Source organism: Canis lupus, chromosome 1, assembly GCF_003254725.2.
Source record: "Canis lupus dingo isolate Sandy chromosome 1, ASM325472v2, whole genome shotgun sequence".
In the NCBI taxonomy this organism is placed as follows: Eukaryota; Metazoa; Chordata; class Mammalia; order Carnivora; family Canidae; genus Canis; species Canis lupus.
In genome coordinates, this window is record NC_064243.1 from 16947262 (window position 1) to 16972346 (window position 25085).

Here is a 25085-nt window from a genome sequence, read left to right on the forward strand (position 1 = left end):
CAAGATTTTCCAAGGACAGAGGCCTCTTCACTGGAGCATCTAGGTGAGGCACACACAAGACTAGGTAAACAAAGGTAGGGCCTAGCAGAGGAGATTTGGGGCTATCACTGTACTCTAATAGTGCAAAGAAATTTTTGGCCTTTTGCCCATTGAAAAGCAAATTAACCTTCATTCATTCATTTATTAAGTGCTTTCAGTGATTTCAGAATCAGATGTTGGTAATTCAGTGGTAAGTCAGACCTCCAGGTCTTAAGGGTCAATGAAAGCCACATGAAGAGCTTTTGTACAGTTCAAGAGCAACACCAAAGTAGAGTTTTAAATAGGTTGGCCCAAGGGTGGATTATGAGAGGGACAAGACAAGAAGTCAAGGCAAGAGATGAGAAGAGCTTCAGCGAGGTTAGTTAGGCCAAGAGAGGACAGCAGAAGAAACAATAACGGGGGGCCTGGTGGACATTTGCATGGGAGGAGTGGTCAATGAGGAGGACATGTCCAAGATAAACCCAGGCTTCTGGCTTGAGTAATAAGCCTGAGTGGCAAACCAGAACAATTACCCATTTTTTACCTGGGAAGCAATTTTACCTGGAAGACAAAGCAACAGCTTGTTTCCCCTTAGACATCTTGATTCCCAGATGGAACCATTGAATTTGACCAAGAATCCTATCTATAGAAACCAAGGAGTTTGTGCTATTAAAAGGTAACTATGCCCTTCCAGGGACGCCTGGGTGGCTCAGCAGTTAAGCATCTGACTTGGGCTCAGGTCCTGATCCTGGAGTCCCCGGATCGAGTCCCACATCGGGCTCCCTGCATGGAGCCTGCTTCTCCCTCTGCCTATGTCTGTGCCTCTGTGTGTGTGTCTCTCATGAATAAATAAATAAAATCTTTTAAAAAAATAACTAGGGATGCCTGGGTGGCTCAGTGGTTGAGAGCCTGCCTTGGGCCCAGGGCGTGATCCTGGAGACCCGGGATCGAGTCCCACGTCGGGCTCCCTGCATGGAGCCTGCTTCTCCCTCTGCCTGTGTCTCTGACCCTCTCTCTCTCTGTCTCTCATGATTAAATAAATAAAAATCTAAAAAAAAAAAAATAATAACAATAAAAAAAATAACTATGCCCATCCAGAAGAGAGCCTTGCCACTGCAAATTCACTAGGTGTGTTTTTCCTATAGCAGTGAGTTCTCCGGGTCTGTACTAAGGCTCCAATGGGTGAAACACCACAGGGGGTCAATTTTGGAGCTTTCTTAAAGGAACTCAGTGAGGAAAGCAGAGAATCAGGATCCGGCAGGAAGATAAGGTCTCTCTTATTCTCTAGAGCCAAGAAACATTGCTAACATACCACAGCACAATAAAGTACTGAGCAGTCTGATTCCTGCCCATGGCTTGTGACGAGCCTGGCCAAATGGGCCACTCCAGTCCCAAGCCGACCCCGCCTTACAGCGAGGTAGGGGGCAGGCTTACCTTGGTTTTAAGAATGTTTGCCTGGTGGTTTTGGTGCATGAAAATGCTCAGAAAGAGGCCCACGAGGAATGGCCCATATCTGCAGTAGGGCTTAGTGTAGTACTCCGAGAAATACAACACGGTCGCATTTTCACTGAAAAACACAAAAACGGAAGGCAAAAGTTTCTTTTTGATCTGGACCTGAGAAAGGGAATCTCTCAGATGTCCATTGGTACAGTCAGCAAATCCAAAGGAAAATTTGGGGTACATTTGTTCATTTCCTCAGTAATGATCCCCAAACAATAATCTCATGATCTTGCCTTAGAGACACAGCTGACTTGCTAAAATTCCAGATTTCCCTGGGCAACCCCACCTTGGCTCCCAAGGAAATATGAAGACTGCATCCATTTTTTAGGGAGTTGTTTCTGGTAGCTGGTATGCCAGGCTAGCTCTAGAAACGTGGTTCTCAGGACTGCACCTCTTCGTGGAAGCTCTTACAGAATTTGGTTGCTTGGGCCACACCCCTGGAGATTGCGATTCAGGTGGTCTGAGGCGGCGCTGGCTGGAAGCAGCGGTGGATTTCAAATCTCCCCAGGTGACTCTCTGTGCTTCCAGAGTTGAGAACCCCTGGGCAGGTGGGAATGAGCCTCTTCCTCAGTCACCTGGCAATGCCCACAGAGGCTGGTGACGTGAGGAGAAGGGCATGGTGCTCCCAGGTCACAAAACCTGGGATGTCTTCCTTCCTTCCTTCCCTCCTTCCCTCCCATCTTCCTTCCTCTTTCTTCTTCTTTCTTTCTTTCTTTCTTTCTTTCTTTCTTTCTTTCTTTCTTCTTTCTTTCTTTCTTTCTTTCTTTCTTTCTTCGTTTTCCTGCCTTCCTTTCCTTCCTTCTTCTTCCTTCTTCTTCTTTCTTCTTTCTTTCTTTCTTTCTTTCTTTCTTTCTTTCTGTCTTCTTTCTTTCTTTCTTCCCTCCCTCCCTCCTCCTCCTCCTCCTCCTCCTCCTCCTCCTTCTTCTTCTTCTTCTTCTTCTTCTTCTTTCTTCTTCTTCTTCTTCTTCTTCTTCTTATTCTTCTTCTTCTTCTTCTTCTTTCCTTCCTTCCTTCCTTCCTTCCTTCCTTCCTTCCTTCCTTCCTTCCTTCCTTCCCCTCACAAACAGAGTGCACACTGTGCACAGAATGCCAGATAAGGTTCAGGGCTATTTTACATCGGGAGGTCAGTGAAGGCCGCTCTGAGAACCGCTGTTTGCACCGACACCTACAGGAAATGAAGGCGCAAGCCCTGCCACGATCTGGATTCTAAAGGAAAGGCATTCTGTGTGGGAGAACAGCAGGTGCAAGGGCCTGTGGAGGAAGGAACATGCTTGGCGTGTGGACGTTAAAAGGCTAGTCTGACTGGTCCAGAGCCAGCAGGTGGGGGAGTGACAGGTGAGGTCAAGCAGGAATTCCACTTTCGAGAGCAACCGGCGCCGTGGGAGGAATTGGAGCAGGTGACTGAGAAGATGGGGGCTCCATCTGCCCCACTCGGCTGCTCGGAGAGCAGATCCGCGAGGAATGGTCCCACGTTCCCCATGTGACAGGCAGGCTGGTTATAAGGGAGAAGGGCTGCACGTCCCCCCCCCCGGGGGGGGAGCACAATGGCACAGCGGGTAGGGCCGCGGGTTCCACTCCCTCGTCCTTGCGTGGCAGCCTCTCCATCCCCAGCGGGCCGCGGAGGAGAACCCCCGGCAGCCACGTGGGGGCGCTCTCTTCCACCGAGAAGCACTCGCACGGGGCGGCCCCTTTCAGGCGGGACAACCCCCCACCCCCCACCCCCATCCCCGTCCCCATCCCCATCCCCGTCCCCGTCCCCATCCCCACCCTCATCCCCATCCCCCATCCCCGTCCCCATCTCCCCATCCCCATCCCCCCATCCCCACCCCCATCCCCATCCCCCCTAGTGCACGTGGGAAGGCTCTCGAGTTTGGCCGCAAGGCCGTCTGCGGGCTGGGCCGCTCCGGGGCTGCCCGGTGCCGCCTCCGCCCGGCCGCCGCCCGCCGCCCCCTGCGAGCCCCGCCCCCCGGCCGCCCGGCCCCCGCCCGCGCTCACCTGCCCGCGCTCACCTGGCTTCGCTGACCGCCGCGACCGGGAGGCTGTGCGCGCGAGTGAGCAGGGCCGCGGCGGCGGCAGGTGCCAGGAGGAGCGCGGCCCCGAGGAGCGCGAGGACCCGCCTACTTCTGCGGAGACAGGGACGGGAAGGTGCGCGGCCGCCAGGCACCTGCCGCCTGTGGGCCCCGGGCCGCGCACCTGGCCCTTTGCAGGCCTGGGACCCGAGGCTGCATCTCCTGGCTCGCCCCGGAAATTCCCGCTGCAGCCCCAAGGGACGCCAGGCGTGGAGGTCCCCTGCCGCCCACCAGGCACTACAGGGACGTCGTGGGGGGTGACCTGGGGAGAGGTGACTGCCAGGCACAGGGGGACAAGGGGCAGCGCAAGAGGGGGGTCCCGGGGTTCTTCCCCCACCCGGATGCAATCTGAGACAAATATCCGGGTGCTGGTAGTCGACAGGGGGTTGGGAATGAGGGATGGGGTGTGAAGCGGGAGGCAGGGCAAGCTAATACAAGGATGCTGCCCGTCCAGGTGGCTGATGCTCAGCTCTTCCAGAATGCTCTATGGAGCCTCAGGCAATGTGCCCGAATACTGTTCTTGAGAGACGAAAGAAAGAAGCCTTTTCTAGTGTCTTCTATCCATCCCCTGTGAGTCAAGGGTGGCCCCACAAAAACTCATTCTCCCTCACTTTTGTGACTAAGGACAAAAGGAGTCCTGAAGGAGTCTCAGCTGTAGGAGGTTCTGGGGCAGGAAATGAGACTTAGAGACACAGGCTCAGAGCGAGGCAATGTCTGGTTGTACCTGCTCAGAATCATGAGGGCCCGAACCCAAGTGATCTGCAGTGGCACAGGTGCAATGTGAAGCACAGGTGCGAGGCTGTCCAGGCACAGCCCGGCAGGGAGGATGCCTCTGACAATCCCATGCCGCTGCTTGAAGCTGCCCTTGGTTATTCACGCAGAGGGGATAAGGTACCATCCCTATATGGTGAGGGAAGCAGGGAGCAAACCATCTTCCTCCAGAGTCCCAGTCCTGCTTGGAACGGAGGAGTGGTAGCTCGGTGGTGCTGTGATGGATTAGTCATGTCTGCTGTGAGCGTGGGCTTGGAAGTTATGACAACAATGCTGTCCACTCACTGTGCCTTTTGCCAGACCATCTAGCACTGCCCTCCTTGAATTACTGGCATTCCATACGAGTGGGTTCTCCAAAGAAAAAAGCCCTACCTTTCATACCTCCCACCATTTATTTTATTTTTATTTTTATTTTTATTATTTTTTTAAATTTATGATAGTCACACAGAGAGAGAGAGAGAGAGGCAGAGACACAGGCAGGGGGAGAAGCAGGCTCCATGCAGGGAGCCCGATATGGGACTCAATCCCAGGTCTCCAGGATCACACCCTGGGCTGAAGGCAGTACTAAACTGCTGAGCCACCCGGGCTGCCCACCTCCCACCATTTAGAAGCTTAAATGTAGTTGTACGGCCACAAGCTTGGAGAGTGCTGGTTTTTTCTTTTCTTTTCTTTTCTTTTCTTTTTTTAAGATTTTATTTATTCATGAAAGACACAGAGAGAGAGAGAGAGAGAGGCAGAGACACAGGCAGAGGGAGAAGCGGGCTCTACACAGGGAGCCCAACGTGGGACTCGATCCCGAGTCTCCAGGATCACACCCCAGGCCCAAGGCAGTGCTAAACCGCTGAGCCACCAGGGCTGCCCGAGAGTGCTGGTTTCTAGCTGAGGGATTGAAATCTGCCTTCCAGGACAGCCTCCAGGGAAGATGCTGATATTGGGGCCAGGGCTCCTGAGTCACAAGGCCACTCAAGTAGGTCCCCACCAGGTCTAGAGTTGGGAGGTACTAAGACCTCATTGTCTCAGGTGGGTGGTAAACCATCCAGTCAGGCCATCCAATAAAAACCCACATTCACCCAAGTAAATATTTGTCTAACTCCCCAGGGGACTTGAGCCCAGTGCACAGCACCTCCTCTCAGGAGTCCGACGGGTCTCCACTGGCCAGCCGCTGCTATAATAAAACTAATAAAGCCTCCTAAACAGACTATTATGGCTGGATGGTGTACCCCCCAAATTCTAACATCCAGAACCTCCGAATGTGAGTCTAAATGTGAGTCTATCCGGAGACAACATCTTTAAAGAGATAATTAAGGTGAAATGAGCTCATTGGGATGGGCCCTCATCCAATCTGAATGATACCTTCCTGAGAAGAGGAGATTAAGCTCGGACAGCCCGGACGCCTGGGTGGCTCAGTGGTTGAGCATCTGCCTTTGGCTCAGGGCATGATTCTGGGGGCCTGGGATCAAGTCCCGCATCAGGCTCCCCGTGGGGAACCTGTTTCTCTCTCTGCCTTTCTCTCTGTGTCTCTCATGAATAAAAAAAAAAAAAAAAAAGACTCGGACAACCACACGGGGAAGACCATGTGAAGGCATGGGGAGAACCTCAGAAGAAACCAAACCTACTGACACCTTGATCTTAGACGTTTACTCTCCAGAGCCACGAGGAAATGAATTTCTGTTGTGTCAGCCCCTTCATGTATGGCACCTTGTCACGCAGCCCGAGCCAGCGAATGCACGTAGGTACCAGGACAGACAGACAGGGACACGGTGCCCTGTGCCCCGCCTTACGTCCTGTGAGTCCCGTCCTCCTGGGCCCCTGAGCCCACAGCACAAATGGCCCAGTGCCAAAGGGCTCCCCTGCCACCTCAGGTCAGCAGTTATATTTTTTGGCTTTTTGAGGGAACTAGTCCTGTGACCATGGGATGGAGAAAACCCCAGAGCTTCAGGCGCCGACCACCATCCTCATTCTCTCCAGAGGTTGGTCCCTCAACAAGGTCCATTGAGGGGCCATAGCCCAAGAGGAAGGAATAGCGTAGTGTCTCCTGAAAAGTAGTTGTGTCTGAGAAGATCCCAGTCTTCCTTGCAAGCTGTCAGCCCCCAGCGTCCTGGCCAGGATCCCCTACAGGATTTCTCTCGCTCTTTCTTCACAAATACCTGGAGCAGCAATCAGCACGTCCTGCTGCAAATGCCACCTCCGAGGAAACCTGCAGAGGCTTGCCCTTCCTCCCCTGCCAGGGCTGCCGGGCCTGCTGAGGCCTCGCACCTGACGCACCTGTTCCCACAGGCACTTGCCAAGGTCTCCAGAGCCCTTGGAGCAGCCGTAACCCTCAGGGAGCCGATGCCTGTGACAGCGCCCCAGAACTGGTCCGCCTGGCTCTGCTGGGCCCAGCAGCTCCCCCTCCCCTAGAGAGCTCTCAGGGTTCACTGTCTTGTAGGAGGGAGAATCCACCTCTGTGGGCCTGAGGCCTCTCTGCTCCTGTTCAGGCAGCAGGAGAGATCAGCGACTCAGGAGCACCCCAGGAATCAGCCTGCCCTCTCAAAGGGGCCTGGGGGCGGGGGGTTGGTCAGCATCCCAGAGCTATCTCTACCACCTATCTTGACTTTCCTTGTCCATCCTTGTGAGGGTGAGGGTAGGAGATCACACTAATCCCTAATTCCCAGCACTCTTGGGGATTTCATCCTGGGACGTGTGAGTATAAATTAAGCAGGCATCCAGTGGTAGGTCTTTCTTCTACCAAAGGATGTTCAGAGCTATTTTTTTTAAATCTCTGTTTCCAAAATAAATAGCAGTGTAATTATTAGATCTCATTTCCATCTTATTACCAGATTTCCTTTCTCTCTTTTCTTTTCTTTTCTTTTTTCTTTTCTTTTCTTTTCTTTTCTTTCTTTTTAAAAGATTTTATTTATTTGAGAGAGAGAGAGCACAAGCAGTGGGGGAGGCAGAGGGAAAGGGAGAAGCAGAGTCTCCACCGAGCATGGAGCCATAAGACTCGATCCCAGGACCCTGAGATCATGACCTGTGCCAAAGGCAGATGCTCAACCAACTGAACCACTCAGGTGCCTCTCTTTTATTTTAAGATTTTATTTATTTATTCATGAGAGACACAGAGAAAGAGGCAGAGACACAGGCAGAGGGAGAAGCAGGCTCCCCACAGGGAGCCTGCTGTGGGACTCGATCCCAGGATCCCAGGATCACACCCTGAGCCAAAGGCAGATGCTCAACCACTGAGCCACCCAGGCGTCCCTACCAGGTTTTATTTCAGTTTCATATGCTTTTCTCAGTTCTGTTATGCTATCAAAAAGTATACTCCCTGCCCCTGAACCTCCCCTCTGAGAAAATAAACCATTTGAATTCAGATGCTTTTGTTTCAGGAGACTGGGTAAGGGAGAACTTGGACCTCCTCGCTCTCCCCACAGCAATCACACAGAGGCCGACACCCCCCAGAACCGGGCACTGGTTCGGGTCTCCACACAGGCTCACCTACCTCAGAGGAGTGGAATGAAAAAGGGGTGAAGCGGCAAGTGTATGGGAAGGGGTGAGGCTGAGAAGAGGAATGCAGACCTTTCAATCTGGGAAGCCTTCATTAAGAACTGCTCCACATCAGCACCTTCTGGAAAGGGTGTTTTGAGAAAAAGCCAAGGAAGGGGACCAATTGCCCAGATAAGGCAACCCTTTGTGGAATAGGGATGGTGCAGAGAAAATAGGGAGATGGCCACTCCTGAATGGGTTTAGTGAAGCAGATGCTCACAGTGGCTTATCCAGCCACCCTTCCCCCACCTCCCTGTGCGACTGGGAGGGGCAAAGGGCTGCCCCAGCTTGGGGACAGCAGCTGGGGACAATGGTGATCACATGGAATCTCAAATAATAGGTAGCTGAGTGACATGTGGTTGCACATTACTGACAGGCAAGCCCTGTGCTGGTTCCCATGTGTATGATTTGCTTTGTCCTCCAACCCCGACCTGAAGCACCACCATCTCCATTTTATGGACATGAAAGCTGAAGATGAGAGTCTCACAACTTACCCCAGGGTCCCCTCACCAGTGATTTACCAGTCATAATTTGAACCCATGTCTTCTGACTTAAACTCACTATACCAGCAAACTGCCTTTGTGCTTAGTGGGAGCCATGGAACTTTTTTTTTTTAATTTATTTTTTAATTTATTTTTTTTTAATTTTTTCTTTTTTTTTCTTTTTTTTTTCATGGAACTTTTTTTAATGACTTAGTAAACAAACAAACAAAACACCTCTTTACATTGAAAGTTAGAAAGCATTGTGTGTCTAAGATATGTGAAGAAGCAGATTTTCCTTTTTTTTTTTTAGGTGTTTAATTCTTAGATTAAATGAAAATTAGGATGCTCTAAAATAAATAAAATCTTTTTTAAAAAAGATTTTATTTATTTATTCATGAGAGACACAGAGAGAGAGGCAGAGACACAGGCAGAGGGAGAAGCAGGCTCCATGCAGGGACCCTGATGTGGGACTCGATCCCAGGACTCCAGAATCATGCCCTGGGCCGAAGGCAGCTGCTCAACCACTGAGCCCCCGAGGCATCCCATAAATAAATAAATCTTAAAAAAAATTAGGATGCATTTCCCTTGCCCAGGATGCTTGAATGTTTGCATGTGGCTGGAATGGGCAACATCGTGGGTCAGCCTGTGATTTAAAAATCTGTCCTGCAGGGGCAGCCCGGGTGGCTCAGCAGTTTAGCACTGCTAAACCCGGGATCGAGTCCCACGTCAGGCTCCTTGCATGGCACCTGCTTCTCCCTCTGCCTGTGTCTCTGCTTCTCTCTCTCCTCTCTGTATATTCTCAGAAATAAATAAATGAAGTCTTTTTAAAAAAAAAAGTCTCTCCTTCAAAGAGCATTAACAGGTAACCGTGATGCAGAGCTGGTCAACACATATTTGGAACTTAGCTGCACCGCTACTAAGTGAAGACTTGGAAGTCAGATGTGAAAAATGACTGTTTCTTACATATCAAAATAGCAAGGTTTGTATTTTGTTTTGTATTAGTATTGACATTCCATACTGGCCACAGTGTAATTAGATGGCCAGAGGACTGAATATTGATAGACCTTTAAGGGAAGTGATTTGTCTTTATGCTTCAAGAGCCTAGAAGCCATTCATGCTCCTTTGACCCAGTAATTCCCCTTAAAGATATGCATTCTAAAGAAATGCCAGAATTGGAGACAAACCGTTACCATGAAAATATTTATCAGACTATTATTGATAAAAGCATAAAATTGGAAATAATCCAAGTATTTAATGATAGGGGAAGATTTGACTAAATTAGAGTTCATTCATGGAATGGAGTGTTATGCAGACATTAAAATTATGTTTACTTAGAAGTAAAATAATCTAGGAAATTGCTTATGTCATAAAACTATTAAAAGAAAGATATTAGTTGAAAAAAAAAGAAAAGAAAGATATTAGTGTAGAGATACAGATTCCTTTCACGTATAAGTAGTTGTGCAGGAGGTGGGGGTGACTGGGTGGCGGGCACTGAGGTGGGCACTTGACGGGATGAGCACTGGGTGTTATTCTGTATGTTGACAAATTGAACACCAATAAAAAATAAGTTTATTAAAAAAAAAAGAAGTTACTATATCCTAATTGCAACCAATAATAGTGTTATTGAAACTTACCCCAGTGTCTTGGGACTTCTGAGGTGACCTGCCACAGTGAGGCCAGTGCATATCTCCAAGTTCACATAGAGCTTGTTCTTTAAAATTAATTTTTTTATACACTACTAGTGGTATTTCCCTTGGAATACTGATCTTGGTTTTCTATATCCTAAAAATACTGGGGACCACTACTTACTAACCATGATTTTCATATTGTTAAGTCCGTTTTTACCCCTCCATTTCAATTATTTAAAAACAGTTCTTTTTGGGTTTTGTTTTTTAAACCATGAAATAAAGGCTTTTTCTCCCTAAAAAAAAAAAAAAAAAGTTGTGCTGGAAAAGATCAGAAAGATAAACACAAAGATATTTACAGAGAGTCCTTTCCTTGCGTGAGGAACGGATCAAGGGTGATAGGGTTTTCCCCTCTCTTCATCCCATTCTCTTCCCGTGTTTCTTAAATTGAACAAGTATTTGAACAACAACAAAAAAGAGATATCTTTTAAAATATGGCATGGGTAACTCATAAGCTAGAAGTCTCCTTGTGTATTATTGAGGCCTTAGAGCTTTTCTAGAACTAACAAAAATTAAGCTAATAAATATCGGATATGGGGAACAGGTACACTGATGCATTGCTTGGGGCGCTATAAATGACCTCATTCTTTCTGGAGAATAACCACACAATTTGTCACAAGTGCCACAAAATCGTTCCTACCCTTTGACCTAGTAATTCCCCTTGGAAATAGGACCCCAAGGAAATGAATGAGGGAAAAGTAGCACAAAGACAGTATTGGGGTGTCGTTTGGAGTCACGAAAAATTAGAACTAATCTAGATGGCCAACCACAAAAATGGCACAGAACTCCTAAAATTGAGAAGTAGGCAGATGGCTATGTGGAAATGTTTACAAGGACCATTAAGTGGGAAAAGCAGAGGCTATTAGTGCCCGCTGGTGATAACTCTGCAAGAACACAGAGGCAGTTGTGTAGGACAAAGATCAGAGGAGGATGCAGAGAAAGGTAAACAGGAGCATTCGGTGTCTGAACTGTTCTAAAAGGTTCGTCTCCTACATCATAAAAGCTGCCCTTTTACTGCAGCGCTTGCTGAGAGGTCAGGTCAGACATCCCACGGGGCGACACACCTGTCGCAGGGACACTCACTTTCTGTGGATGAGGACGATCGCCGGCGTGGTGAGATGGAACTGAAAGTCATTGGCGAGGTACCACGTCCAACCATTACACTGAAATGAGAGGAGCCGAGGTTACTCCTGCCCCTGGCGCCCGGGGCCGCCCCACATTGTCTCACCTGTCGGGAGCTGGTTGGAGGAGGAATCCACAGGGCACCTGTGGGTGGAGGGTGGGGTGCTTCCATGGAAAGACAAAGGAATTTGGGGTTACAGGTATTTCACGTACCTCACTCATTTACTCATTTAACAAGCCTGCGTGGTGGGGATGATCATTGCCAGCTTACAGGATGGAAATGCAGACAAGTTTTTCCTCTTGTTGGAAAAAGCAGTAATAGCTAAGCTCCCAGGATGGTTGTGGGAGCTCAGTGCTCTCCCATGACACGAATGTTAGGAGCAGTCATCGTTTTGGTGCCATCGGGGTGGGAAGGGTCCATGCTGCTCCCTCTTCCCGGCCTTGCCAGCCCTCCCCAACTGCAGGGGAGGGGCATACTCATTTAGGATGGAGGCCTGGCCCCATCCAGCTTTCTGTGGGAAGCCCCAGGGTGCCCACGCATGCCTGACAGGTGATCCGCTGGCTGAAGCCCCATCGGTCCGCTGGCTGCCTGTGTTTGTGTGAAGCGAGGCAGTTACCTGTATTTCTTCAATCTCTCCAGGGCTTCAGAGATAAAAGGCTCCTTTTGCATCCGATCCACCCCCACCCCCCCACTCCAAGGGAGATCAGACTCATCTGCTGGAAGGGACAGCTTTCCTTGTCCCAGTTAGGAAGAAGTTCCCTTGAAGGGGAAATTTGTGAATACTCAAGGCCTGACGGCCCTCACATCCACTCTCAGGGGCCCACGGTGGGCTGGCTCACATCCTTGCCACCGATTCCCACCTATGGGCCAAGCCAGTGTGCATCTGGGCCAACAGCCAGCCTGTCCTCCCGGGGCCCTGTCGCAGACCCACCCGAAGGCAGTTAGACTGTGATGTGCGCCCTGCCCGAGCTGCTGGGCACCTGCTCACGGAAGGCAGCCACCTGCTTGGTAAGTTGTCACGTGCAGGGATTAGCCACACTTTAGTGGTTCTCTCTGCAGCCTTGCTTTCAAGGCATATGCAAAAGTCAGTGACGTGATCTAATCAGAATGATTTCCCTTCCGTTTACTCCAGCGTCATCACGAGGCTGGGAGGGCCCTGGGGAAGCCACAACCAACGTGCGCAGATGTGGTGGCCCTGCCACATCTGGCTGGAAGCGGAAAAGAACTCATCACAGGGAAGGTGCAGTGCGACGTTCCGTCCCAGTGACAGGCCATCTGCATGGAGGTGGAGAAAGTGTCCTATCTCGACGGGGTGACACAAACTGGAACCCAGCGGAGCCAGGCCGCTGCATCCGGGACGTGCACCCAGAGGGCTGGGCCCTAGATGCCCACTGCTCTGCTCCGTCCCTCTCTCCCGCTGCTTTTCACAGCAGCTGCACCTGCCCAGACGGTTTGGTTGCAGTCACCCATCCTGGGAGGCTAGTCTCCCTGCCCGCAGCCCACCCTCCCGTGGCTTCACTGTTACTCCAGAGAATGTGCCAGAAGAAAGGGCATCAGACTAGGGCTGGCCCCGGGAAAGCTCACCAAACCGGGTGAAGTGAGGCTCCGGGCTTGCTCACGGCCCCCGGCCTGGCCCCAGCCGAGAACCTGGGACTCACCGCATTCCCGACGGACAGGAAATTGTTGAGCAGCAGCAGATTTGTCCACCATGCGTGCCGGCAGTTATCCAGGTGGGACTTGGGCACCTCCCAGACGGGCCCCCAGGGGGCCAGAGAGAACAATCCAACCAACAAGCACACGGAATACATGTGCAGAGGCTGTAACCTGGCAGGGGAGAGCGGGGGTGGGGGCCGGGGAGGGTGACTCTCCGCGCTGGTCCCACTCCGTCCCCTGGGTGAGCCACAGAGAGGCTCCAAAGCACATTGTGCGGGTGGGAGGCCAGCAACCCACCCACGCCTCGAGGCTCCTCCGTTCATGGGTAAAGCATCGTGGGCTCCCACATGAGCCACCTCTGGGGCCGCGATGCAAAAAATACTCTCAATCATTGAGCAAGGGGCCACCGCACTAGGGCTTCTCAGATGCCTCTACGCCTCGGAAGGCTCCTGGCAGGGACATAGTACCTCTGCTCTACTGATGGGGACACTAGAGCTCTGAGAACTGTGGCCACTTGGCCAAGGTGGCCCGGCCATACAGCAGAGCTGAGATGGGACATGCGGTCCTCTCTGCCCCGGTGCCAGGACAATACCTTTCCTCCCTCCCTCTGTCTTTTCCTCTCTCCCTTCATTGCTTTATTTCTCCCTCCCTTCCTTCATACCCTACCCCCTTCCAAGCAGGACTTGAAGCAGCTACAAAGATGATGGGGGGGAAAAAAAGCACAGGTGTCCTTTAGAAACAGAAGAGCCACACCTGCCACCTGGTTTTTACTTTCTAGCAGCCGCATTTGTCAGTGGAAAAAAATAGCTACAACGAATTTTAATAATATACTTTATGTGGCCCAATGAATCCAAAATATTGTCATTTCAATAAGTAATCAATCTAAAAAATTACTGAGCTGCTTTATATCCTTTCTTCTTTGATTAAGAATCCGGTGTGTAAACTGCATTCTCGCCGCACGTTGCCATGGGCCACGTGTCTGGTGGGTACTTACTGGACAACACTGGTGTCCAGTTTAGAAGTGAGGTTGGGACACAGTCCTGGCATTCTGGGTGAGCTATGATCCCAGCCATCTTGTAAAAGAACACATGTCAAAATTCAGGGTACAGCATGTGGCCCAGCAGCATCTCCGAACATCTCAGGGGGCGCGTCAGGGCCTAGGGTGGGTGGTGACAGATGGGAAGGGCAGGACTGCTGCAGGCGCACCCCCCAGCAGAGTCATAGGGCAGCACCCAGCCTCCACTTGGTCCCAGGCCCCAGACCTGGTGGCCTCCTGTCCTCCCCACAACGATAACATCCTGGCATGTGTTTGGTAGGCCGGAGGGCTGGGGGCATGCAGGGAGCAGGCTGGAGTTGCAGATCACAGTCAGACAGAAAGGGCCACCGACTGTGCCAAGACGCGTCTCCCCAGATCGGCTCAGACAGCGACCTCAGAGCCCTCCCTGGGCCTGGGCCCTGCCACATTAGCCATCTGACCGTGCTGCCCCGCAGCTGCTCCTACAGGCCTGGGCTCCGCTTCCCAAGCCTCTCTCCCCACCATCTGTCACCTCCCTCGGGGAGAGTAAGTCAACCCCCTGCTCCCCTCAGAGCCAGAGTTCAGGTCAGATGCCCTCGGGAAGGAACAGGGTAGGGGCACTGGCCTCCCTGACGGGCAGCCTCTGGAGTGGGGCCTGTGCAGGCAGGAGAGCTGCTGGGGTGGGCCCCATCTTGAGGAGCAAGGCTCCAGAGATGTGTGCTCTAGTTTTGTCTAAATTTTCACATTGAGAAAATTACAGGACTTCTCTCTTTCACCTGGAGAGGAAATGGGGGGATGATAATCCTTCAGATTGGGGGGATCCCTGGGTGGCTCGGCGGTTTAGCGCCGCCTTCGGCCCAGGGCGTGACCCTGGAGACCCAGGATCGAGTCCCATGTCGGGCTCCCTGCGAGGAGCCTGCTTCTCCCTCTGCTTGTGTCTCTGCCTCTCTTTCTCTCTGTGTCTCTCATGAATAAATAAATAAAATCTTTAAAAAAAAACACTTTCAGAAAAGTGCACAAAAATGTATAGACATTGTATTATTGTCTAAGATAGCAAAAAACTTGGAAGTTCCGCCATGCCCATTAATAGTGACAGGTGGAGCTCCCAATGGCCCACCCACATGGCACCTTCCCAAGCAACCTTTCAAGTCAGTAAGGTGGGTCCTTTCTTTCTTCTTCTTCTTCTTTTTTTTTTTTTTTGGTGGGTCCTCTCATGCAGAGACATACCAACAACCAACATTCAATTATTAAGTGAAAAAAAAAAAGCTACATACAAAATAGAACAGCATATAATGAGAAAAAAAACCAATGTATATAAATACATGGAAAGCATCTGCAAGAATTCACAAGAAGCTGTTAACAGAGGTGGCCTGCGGGGAGTGAGACGGGATTGGGTGTCCTTACTTTTAGTGCATAACCTTCTGTTACAGACATTTTTATCAGAAATTTTTTACTTACATAAAAAAAAAGAACCTCCTGACTTTTATTTTATTTTATTTTATTTTATTTTATTTTATTTTATTTTATTTTACCTCCTGACTTTTAAAATGTGGCTCCTGGTTGGAATAATCACACAGTTTTAAGGGTCAGGAACATCTACTTCCCTCATTTCCAGTTACATAATCTTTGTTCTCATTTGCCCCTGGAAGCTGGGTTTTGCATTTTCTTATAGCTGCAAAAGCTCCCAGCTGCCTCCCCTCCCTGCCTCTGTCCCTCACTATCTAGTCTCAGAGTGATTCTTGGAAAATGTAAATCTGACCGTGCCACTCCCCTCCTGGAACCCTCCAAAGCCTTCTTGTCTCCAAATAAAATAGAAAGTCCTTAAGGCAGCTAAGAGGTCCGGAATGACCCAACCCGGGCCCTGGAGCCCACGCCCACCTTCCTGACCCCACTTCCTTCTGTTCTCCAAGTGCTGCTCGCTCCACTCTGGTGGGCTCTCTGGGGTTGTGTGTTTCTTTTTTTTTTTTTTTTTTTTAGATTATTTATTTATTTATTCATGAGACACACAGAGAGAGGCAGAGACACAGGCAGAGGGAGAAGCAGGCTCCCTGCAGGGAGCCCGACAGGGGACTCAATTCTGGGACTCCAAGATCATGCCCTGGGTCAAAGGCAGATGCTCAACTGCTGAGTCACCCAGGCGTCCCCTCTCAAAGACATCAACCGTGTTCCCTTCTCTGCACCCACTCCTCACATAGGCCCTTCTTCCATCACAGCCTTCTCTTTGCATAGAACCTTCTTTTAAGGGATCCCTGGGTGGCTCAGCGGTTGAGCGCCTGCCTTCAGCCCACAGGGCGTGATCCTGGAGTCCCAGGATCGAGCCCACGTTGGGCTCCCTACATGGCCCGCAGGGAGACGAGTTCAAATTTGACTCCGTTGCCTCTGCCTGTGTCTCTGCCTCTCTCTGTGTGTCTCTCATGAATAAATAAATAAAATATTAAAAAAAAAGAACCTTCTTTTATTTCCTTTGACAAATGTCACCTTCCCTGACTACCCTTCCAGAGGAAGACCGCATCATGCCTCCCTCTCCACATTAGCCCTGTGTGACACTTCTCATCACTGACCTGTAATAAATGTATTTGCACGTTGCAACTTAATGTTGCCTGTTTATTTGTTGACTGCCTGTCTCTATTCACTAGAATGTAACCCTCAGGCTGCTGAGTCCCCAGGGCTTACAACAGCGCCTGGCACACGGTGTGGGGCCTCAAATACAGAGGAGAGAGTGAACAAATGATCTTACTTCCAGTCCTCTTGGAGGTAAGTAGGCAAGCAATCCATCGTAAGTGAATAATAACAAGAATGAGAATATCAAACAGGCTAGGAGCGTGGCTGCTTTCTCACTGGGTTTACCTCACAGAGTGAGTTCAAACTCAGTTGGTGGTGCTTCTTCTAATTTTTCTTTTCTTTTCTTTTTTTGGTTTTTAAAGATTTTACTTATTTATTCATGAGAGACACAGAGAGAGGCAGAGACGCAGGCAGAGGCAGAGATACAGGCAGAGGGAGAAACAGGGCCCATGCAGGGAGCCCGATTAGGACCTATCCCGAGACTCCAGGATCACCCTGAGCCAAAGGCAGACGCTCAACCACTGAGACACCCAGGCATCCCTACTTCCTCTAATTTTTCAACAAAATTTTGTCCTAGGTTGAACTCTTTCTTCCTGGCTCCTGTCTGCTACCTTCCCAGAGCTCCCTATCTCAAGAGCATCACCACCATCCACCACGTTGTTCAGGCTAGAAAATTTGAGTGTTCCTGACTTGCCCTCTCTCCATTCCCAATGCCAACACCAGTCCAGATCTGCTGTCCAGCCCAGATATGGCAACAATTTAATTATGGGATCCTCACCGCCATCTTGCCCCATGAGGCCTCACACACACACACACACACACACACACTCTCTCTCTCTCTCTTTCTCTCTCTGCCCCCACTACTGCTGTATCTGCCGGCTAAAACACTTCCCACTCTTCAGTCCCCCGCTCTAGGACTTTCCTTCTGATGCAGGTTTCCCAGCCAGAACCCAGTGTGCCATTGGATCCCACGCCCCACCCCTAACAACCCATCAACATCCCCCACTAAGAAACTCCAGTCTGAATGCCGGTCCCTCTACAGAAGACCCCAGGGTAGAATAAGCTAAACCCAGTGCCAAGGACCCAAAAGATATTGAAAGACTAAGCACTCTGCCAAGTGTCCAGGTCAAGGGGCTGGATTTAATAGCATTTGGAAGAAACCACAAAGGTCATAGTGAAAAGAAATCAGTAGAGGTCTATTCTTAGCTCAGACTCATTCTTACCTCATTTACCAGAAAAGTTACAAGGTGCAAGTAGCAACCAGAATAATGATGGCAGCTTGTACTTATGGAAGGCTTACTGGGTGTCACACATTTTTTCTAAGTTCTTAGCACACGTTCTCTCATTTAATCCTCACGAGAATCCAATGGCATGAATGCCATTATTCTTCCCATTTTTTGAGATGAGAAAACTCCAACACAGAAAGGTGGAGCCACTTTCTCGAGGTCACACAGCTGGTGGGGGATTGAGCAGAGTCAGATCTTACCTACTGCATTTTACTAGGTCAGAAGACTGTCCCCCCTTCCTGTTTCGTGACAGTGAAGCGTAGCAGGAGAGGCATGGACCATAAGTAACGAGAGCTGGTCCAGCTCGGCCGGCAACATCCCATGACTTAGAGAATGTACAAAAGGGTTGAGTTGAAGTCTCCTCTTCTCCCTACACTCTGTGGGTCTGATTGCATCACTACCTGTCTGCCACCCAGGGACTCCATCCTCCGTCCTGATACCGCATCCCCTCCCGCCCCAACCACCCACACATTGGTGAAGAGGACCATGTCCTCCCTGCCTCGCTCCAAGCAGAAGGACCACCGTCTCAAGCTTCACCTGCCCCTCTCCTTGTTCGATCTTATTTTATTTTTTATCATTACCATTAGTACTCTGACTTATAGGACCCATTACTACCAATTTAGAGGAGCCATGCACATTCCCCTGTTGAATACACATTCCAGGGAAAACTGACAGTACATTTATTGAAATCTGCTGCCCGTCAGCTGAGGAATAAGGCTGTTTTAATATAGCTCAAATTCTCCTAGGACAAATAGCAGGAAAATTGGAATCTTCCACTGGCAAAAGCCATTAAGCCAGCAAAAATCAATTTTATGAAGAAAACTATGTCTCTCGGTTTCTCTTTGAAAATTATTTCAAAAGAGGGCTAAATACCAAAAAGTAATAAATTGTTACACAGTAATAATGAATTAAGAGATTATACAGGGTGCCTGGGTGACTCAGTCGGTTGAGCGTCTGCCTTCGGCTCAGGTCATGACCCCAGGGTCGTGGGATCGAGTCCTGCATCGGGGTCCCTGCTCTTCGGGGAGCCTACTTCTCCCTCTCCCTCTGCCTGCAGCTCCCCCTGCTTATGCTCTCTCTCTCTCTCAAATAAATAAATAAATAAATAAATAAATAAATAAATAAATAAATAATCTTTTTTTAAAAAGAGATTATACAAAGAGACCTACCTTGTAAGGCGGCTGAGGACATATCTGAGTATGACGCTGAGGGTTCTTCCTTGGTCTGAATCCTGGTGTATCTTTAAAAATGACCTTGCACTTAACCAGCCACTGAGAGAGAGAGAGAAGACCAGTCACAGGAGGAACTTACCAGTGATGCAGTTCACCGGATGGTTAACTTGGCTTTCTATCAGGGTACAGTAAGTTATGCTGTAGTAACAAAATACCTCCAATACTAAAACCATAGGTTTTTATCGCGCTTAGGCCGCATGCCCATGGCCAGATGCTTGAGGTCAGCATCTTCCTCACCAGGAGACCCAGGCTGAGGGAGCAGTCACTATCCAAAAGGTCACCAGCAACCAGGGCAGAGAACAAGAGCTTGCGAGAGGGCTTCAAACCAGCAATGGAAGCTTCTAGCCCAGGGACACCTGGGTGGCTCAACTCTTGAGCATCTGCCTTCAGCTCAGGTCGTGATCCTATGGTCCTGGGATCAAGTCCCATGTCAGGTACCCTGCATGGAGCTTGCTTCTCCCTCTGCCTGTGTCTCTGCTTCTCTGTGTGCCTCTCATGAATAAATAAATAAATCTTTAAAAAAATAAAAAGAAATAAATGTTCTAGCCCAGAAGTGACATGTTTAAAGCCCTTTAGCATACTGGCAACACCAGGTACCCATCATCGGCCAGACCTCATTCCCACCCAACTGCAGTGGGGCCGGGAGTAGTAGACTGTTATCAAGGGCCTAGAAGAAAGAGAACCAGAAATATTTGGTGAACCACTCTAAGAGCTACCACATTAGCCTTTTGAAGTAATAACATCCAAAGCCCTCTACTTCTATAGTGCCACATCGTTTGTTTGTTTTTTTTAAGATTTTATTTATTTATTCATAAGAGGCACAGAGAGAGAGAGAAGAGGCAGAGACACAGGCAGAGGGAGAAGCAGGCTCCCTGCAGGGAGCCCAGTGCTGGACTCCATCCCAGGACCCGGGGATCACGCCCTGAGCTGAAGGCGGATGCTCACCCGCTGAGCCACCCAGGCGTCCCAGTGCCACTCATTTTCAAAGTACTTTCACTAATGGTGTTGCTTTTGCTTCTAGGGCAATACCAAACTACTTGGCAATAAATGTTTGTTGAGTGAGTGATTGGTAAAAGGGAAGATATTACGATCCCTGCTTACCTTGTAGGGCAATAGAGGCTCAAAGACTCAGTGAGGTTGCCCAAGATTCTCAACCAACACATCCTGATGACAAATGTGTTCCCCAGAATGTTCAGCTAAAGAAACAGGCTATGTCTCTTGAGTGCCAACTTGATGACAAGCAAGTTTGTGAGTGAGTTTCCTGACCTTTCGACATTCATGCCAATGATCCTTGTGGGTGTTTCCCTAAGGAACGAATGCATTTCCTATTGCGAAAGAAGGCTGTGTGTGTGTGTTGGAAGGGATCAGGGAGGGTGAGAGAATGTTTTTGTTCTCTGCCAGCATGATTTTCTTTTGAAACGCAGCAAGTTGGGTTCACTATAATAGGAACACAATTGATAGAGACATGTTGAAGGGAGCACTGGGATGTGGAAGTAGGACAGCCAATTCCAATTCTGGCCTCCTCTTCATTTCAGGAAAGAATGAATCGGGGTCCCTCTCTGCGGGCATGCACCATCCAGCCGTTCAGTTCATCCGGAGGACAAAGAGGAAGGCTGGCAGGAAACAGGCTGTGAGCAGAAGTCGCTATAGGATGCCGGGAAGACCCAGAGACCTGACCCCACTGGGGAAGAGTACAATCGCACAGTAGAGATGCGCGAAGTCAGCTCAAGGGCTAGAAAGGGTCCCCCCAACTGTCACCAGGGAGAGTCAGAAGTCTTTAGTTGTACTACGTAAACATATGAGTGACATGGTGGGTAAGACACGCTTCGGACACAAAACAGACATTATGCTTCCGTTCTGACTCTCGCTTTCCTAGCTGGGGGGACTGGGGCAAGTTGTTTTATCTCTGCACATCAACTTTCCCAGCTGTAAAAACGGGCATGATATTCATTCCAACCTCCTGGGTTTAGTAAATGGAATAAAAAAAAAAAAATCGTAGGCTCTTAGCGTGATGGCAATACGAGGAATCACTCAGTAATATGTCCATTGTCCAAATGAAAATTTTATTTAAGAGAATATGTGCACTTTCTTTTTTACTTTCTATTTGTTAAAGTTTATTTATTTAAGTCATCTCTACCCGCCCCCCAATGTGGGGCTTGAACTCACGACCCTGAGATCAAGAGTCACCTGCTCTTCCGATTGAGCCACACTGGCACCTCCAATGTGCACTTTCTAAGTAAAAAAAAAAAAAAAAAAGAATACTGAAGGGGGGAAAAACAGTTCCTGAGCCAGGCTATGAGAAAGAGAAAAGGGAAAAGAGACAGTTGCCTTGATCTCTTAGGCTGGGTCAGGAGCTGCTGGTTTCCACTCTGCCTTCCTCAGCTCCTCACACCATGGTTCGCAGACTTGAGCAGATGGCAGCAGCACCCCAAGGGCTTCTTACAGCCCAGACTGTATGATTCAGTGGGTCTGGGACGGGGCCCGAGAATCTGCATTTCTAACAGCCTTCCAGACGATGCTGGAACAACTGCATTGGGGCTATATTCTGAGAACCAATAAAAGGCCCGGCACTTCCCAGGCCCCAGAGCGAGCCAGGAGTCAGATATGTAGTCTTTACAATAAAGGGGTGCATATTTGTCATTTTCTTGAACATCTGAAATTTCAGGGCCCTGGCCTGTGTTTTGGGATTCTCAGGGCTGACCCAATGGCGTCCCTGTCGTCTCAGAGATTCGCACCATAGTCCAGGCACGACCAGTGGCTTTTCAGGCCTTCATTCTTCCCTCCTGGTGGCAGTCCTCCAGCTTGAGTTTTGGCTTTGCTTCCAGCCATCCCGATCCGTCCTTGCCAGCCTCCCTCCCACGGCTTGGAGCTGTGCCACTCAGTCCCATCCAGCATTTGGTGTCTTGTTTTGCCTTGTTCTTACAGTCGTCTTGCAGGGAACAGAGGTCCAGACTTTGAAAGCTGTCTCCGGGGCAGACCTCCCCACCCACCAGGTCCCTGCAGTTGGGTTTTGCCTGCCTGGTTAGACTCAGCTGTGCCCCCTTGGAAAGTCTGGTGCCTAGTGGTTCCCATATCACTGCAGACAGTGGCCTCTGACCCTTGCCTGTGTGGGCCATTCTACTGTCACCCTGGCCACCTCCTAGCATGAGCTGCTGCCCTGGTGGCCCGGTCTCAGCTCGTTCTGTACCCTACTTTTTCTCCATTAACCCCAAGAAACTATCACACCAGAATCTAGGGCTAAAACAATTAAGAAATCATTTCCAAAACAAAAAAGGAAAGAAGGAAAATAATTTTAACAGCTACTTATTGAGCAATACACTTGACACTGATTTAAGGCACCAATGTCAGCAGGACACAAAGCAGAAAAAGTCCTACCTTATGTTCCAGTGGGGAGACACGGATGATTAATACAAAGTAATAAGTAAGTGGCATCTCTGAGCATGTATGATAAAGAGAAAAAATAAATCAGGCAAAATGAAGCTAAGAGTGCTGGTGGGTCCGTTTCCAACAAGGAGGACAATCAAGGCGTCGTTGGGAAGGGAACATTTGGGCGAACGTCTGGAGGAGGACGGGGAGCAAGCCACCCTGGTAGGTAAGTGCTGCAGAAACTGGTGGTCAGTAGGCCCCCTCCTGACGCTCCGCCCTGTTTGTGGGCTAGTCTGGTGGCTCGTACACTTTGGAATTTCATAGACCTTTTTTTTTTTAAGATTTTATTTATTTATTCATGAGACACACACACACAGAGGCAGAGACACAGGCAGAGGGAGAAGCAGGCTCCATGCAGGGAGCACGACATGGGACTCGATCCCGGGACTCCAGGATCATGCCCTGCGCCAAAGGCAGAGACTCAACTGCTGAGCCACCCAGGCGTCCCAAGAATATCATAGACTAAAATTTTTAAACTTTTTTTTTAATTAAAAAAAAAAAAAAAGCCAACTACGAGGCCCTTACCAGAAGCTGGCTGCGAGACCCTCTGGCCAGCACCACTGTGCAGCTGCGCGGTGCTTCCCTTGGGTCCTTCCCAGCATGTGATGCAGGTATGTGGTGGGGTCCCCTGTCTTTCCTGGGACCCTCCCCACACACGGCGCGGCACCCCTGCCACGGTCAGTGCCTCCACGCCACGCCGTCCTTGCTGCACCTGCCGGGCGGCCACCCCTGGGCCCCATACGGGGACCCCAGCAGCCTCCACCCCAGAGCCATACACAGAGGTCGCCTCTGTGCACAGTCAATGCCTGTCCTGCGGGCCTGTTGATGACGCCCATCCTTCGTGAACCACTTTCCTGTCTTGGCTCCCTGGTGCCTGCAGCGTCGCACTTGTCCTCACATTTCACCGGTCACTCCTTCTCAGACTCCCTAGGGAGCCTGCAGGCCGGGCGGCAGAGGCCTTGGCACCCAGGCCTGACCCGCCGTTCCGCTCTCCATCCGGCACAATCTGCCCAGCTCTGTGGCCTCCACGCTGCCCGTAACCCAAGGGCTCCAAGGTCACCCTCTCCAGCCTCGACATTCCCACTGAGCTCCAGGTTGCAGAGCCCTGCCGACACCTCGACGTGGACTCCCTTTATCTTTACTTGGTCGGGACCGTTCGATTCCAGCAGAAAGCCTGAGTCTCCTTCCAGACCCGGCTTCTCCTCCAGGCTCTCCACTCAGGGAGTGTCACCTCCGTGACCTCTGTCACCCAGCCACACCAGAAATCCCTCTCCAGTCCCCTTTGTCTCACACATCTCGTCCGATGAGCAATAGGCCTGCTTCTGCCTCTAGAGCCTATCTTGACCGTGACCTTCTCCCTCTGTCCCTCACCCCTCCTCCGTCCCCTTATTGTTTCTCATCCAAAGCACAGCCAAGGTCACCCGATTGACCTCCCTACTTCCATCCCGGCCTTTATCCTTAGGCCTGTGACTAACACAGGAGCCAGAGTGATCGCTTTTCAAATGTCAGATGATACGGCTTCTCAAAGGAGACTGTCCAACCACTTCTTGTCCCACCAAGTCGAAGCCCAAACTCCTGAGTCTCACTACACGGTCCCCTGGGGTCTGCCCTGCCTGGCTCGCTCTTCCCTCTCCTCCCTCTCTCCCCACCTTCGCTATGCTTCAGCCTTCTTTCTGCTCCTTTAACAAGACACACACGTTCTCTCTCTCCCTCCTTAGCCCTTCTGCACTAGTGGCTCCCTTTGCCTGAAACCTTCTCATCCTGGATTTTCCCGTGTCCAGCTCCCCTTGCCACTTAGATCCAGTAGCCCCTTCTCCGATGAGTCAAAATAGTTACTCTACAACCATTGTTCTATTCTTTCCTAGTATTTATTACTAAAACATTTTTTCTTGTTTATTTGCTTGCTTATTGCTGGACACACACACACACACACACACACACACACATTACTGGAAACCCCATAAGAAGTCCCTGTTTGTTTTATCCATGGTTGTCTCCCTGAGCGGCTAGAACTGATGCCCCGCAAACAGGGACTCAGAAGATCATGGTTGATGGATGAATGCTTAGCATTTGATAAAAACAGCTGCCACCTACTATCACCATCTCCCTGTGAAGGAAGAGGCATTTATTCCCAAAGAGATCAAGGCACGTCAGCGTGGGGACTAAGAATATGGACTCCTAGAGTCAGATTGCCTGGGTTTGGATAGCGAGTCCACACCAGGACCATCTCCCTCAGTCTCAGAGGTCTTACCTTGGAGGTAGAGATTTTGTAGTCTATTCATACAATGGAATATTATTTGGTCGTGAAAAGGAATGAAGTGTTGATACGTGCCACAATGTACCTGAGTGTCCGGAACATCATGCTAAATAAAGGAAGCCAGGCACAGAAAGGCCAAGCATTATGTGGCCCATTGGTACAAAATATCTAGAAGAGGTAAATGCACGGATTCAGAGAGCAGATTTCTAGGAACTGGGGTGGGGAGTGGGTTAGGAAGTAACTGCTGAATGGATATAAGGTTTCCTTTGGGGATGTTGAAAGTGTGTTGGAACTAGTTAGAAGGGGTGGTTGTGCAATCCTGGAGATGTACGAGATGCCACTGAATTGTTCACTTGAGGAGCTTAATTTTGTTATGTGAATTTCACCTTGGCAACAAAAAGAGAAGAAAATGGGGATTTTAACAGTGGCCCCCACCCCCCACTGTATGGGGACATCGTTAGGATTAAGTGAGGTAACGCTGCAG

At 49.9% G+C, this 25085-nt stretch overlaps 1 protein-coding gene across 2 annotated transcripts in view; it reads right to left on the reverse strand.

Moving 5' to 3' along the window:
• The window catches only part of LOC112644057 (O-acyltransferase like protein), a 77214-nt gene that overhangs the window by 14789 nt on the left and 37340 nt on the right, over window positions 1–25085 (reverse strand). For both annotated transcript variants that reach the window (XM_025422136.3, XM_035712414.2), the window contains exons 8-12: window positions 18856–18957; window positions 12829–12994; window positions 11131–11210; window positions 3528–3641; window positions 1453–1585 (exon numbers count right to left, since the gene is read on the reverse strand). In XM_025422136.3, coding sequence (XP_025277921.1) covers window positions 1453–1585; window positions 3528–3641; window positions 11131–11210; window positions 12829–12994; window positions 18856–18957 — 595 coding nt within the window. The remainder of the gene's footprint in view (window positions 1–1452; window positions 1586–3527; window positions 3642–11130; window positions 11211–12828; window positions 12995–18855; window positions 18958–25085) is intronic.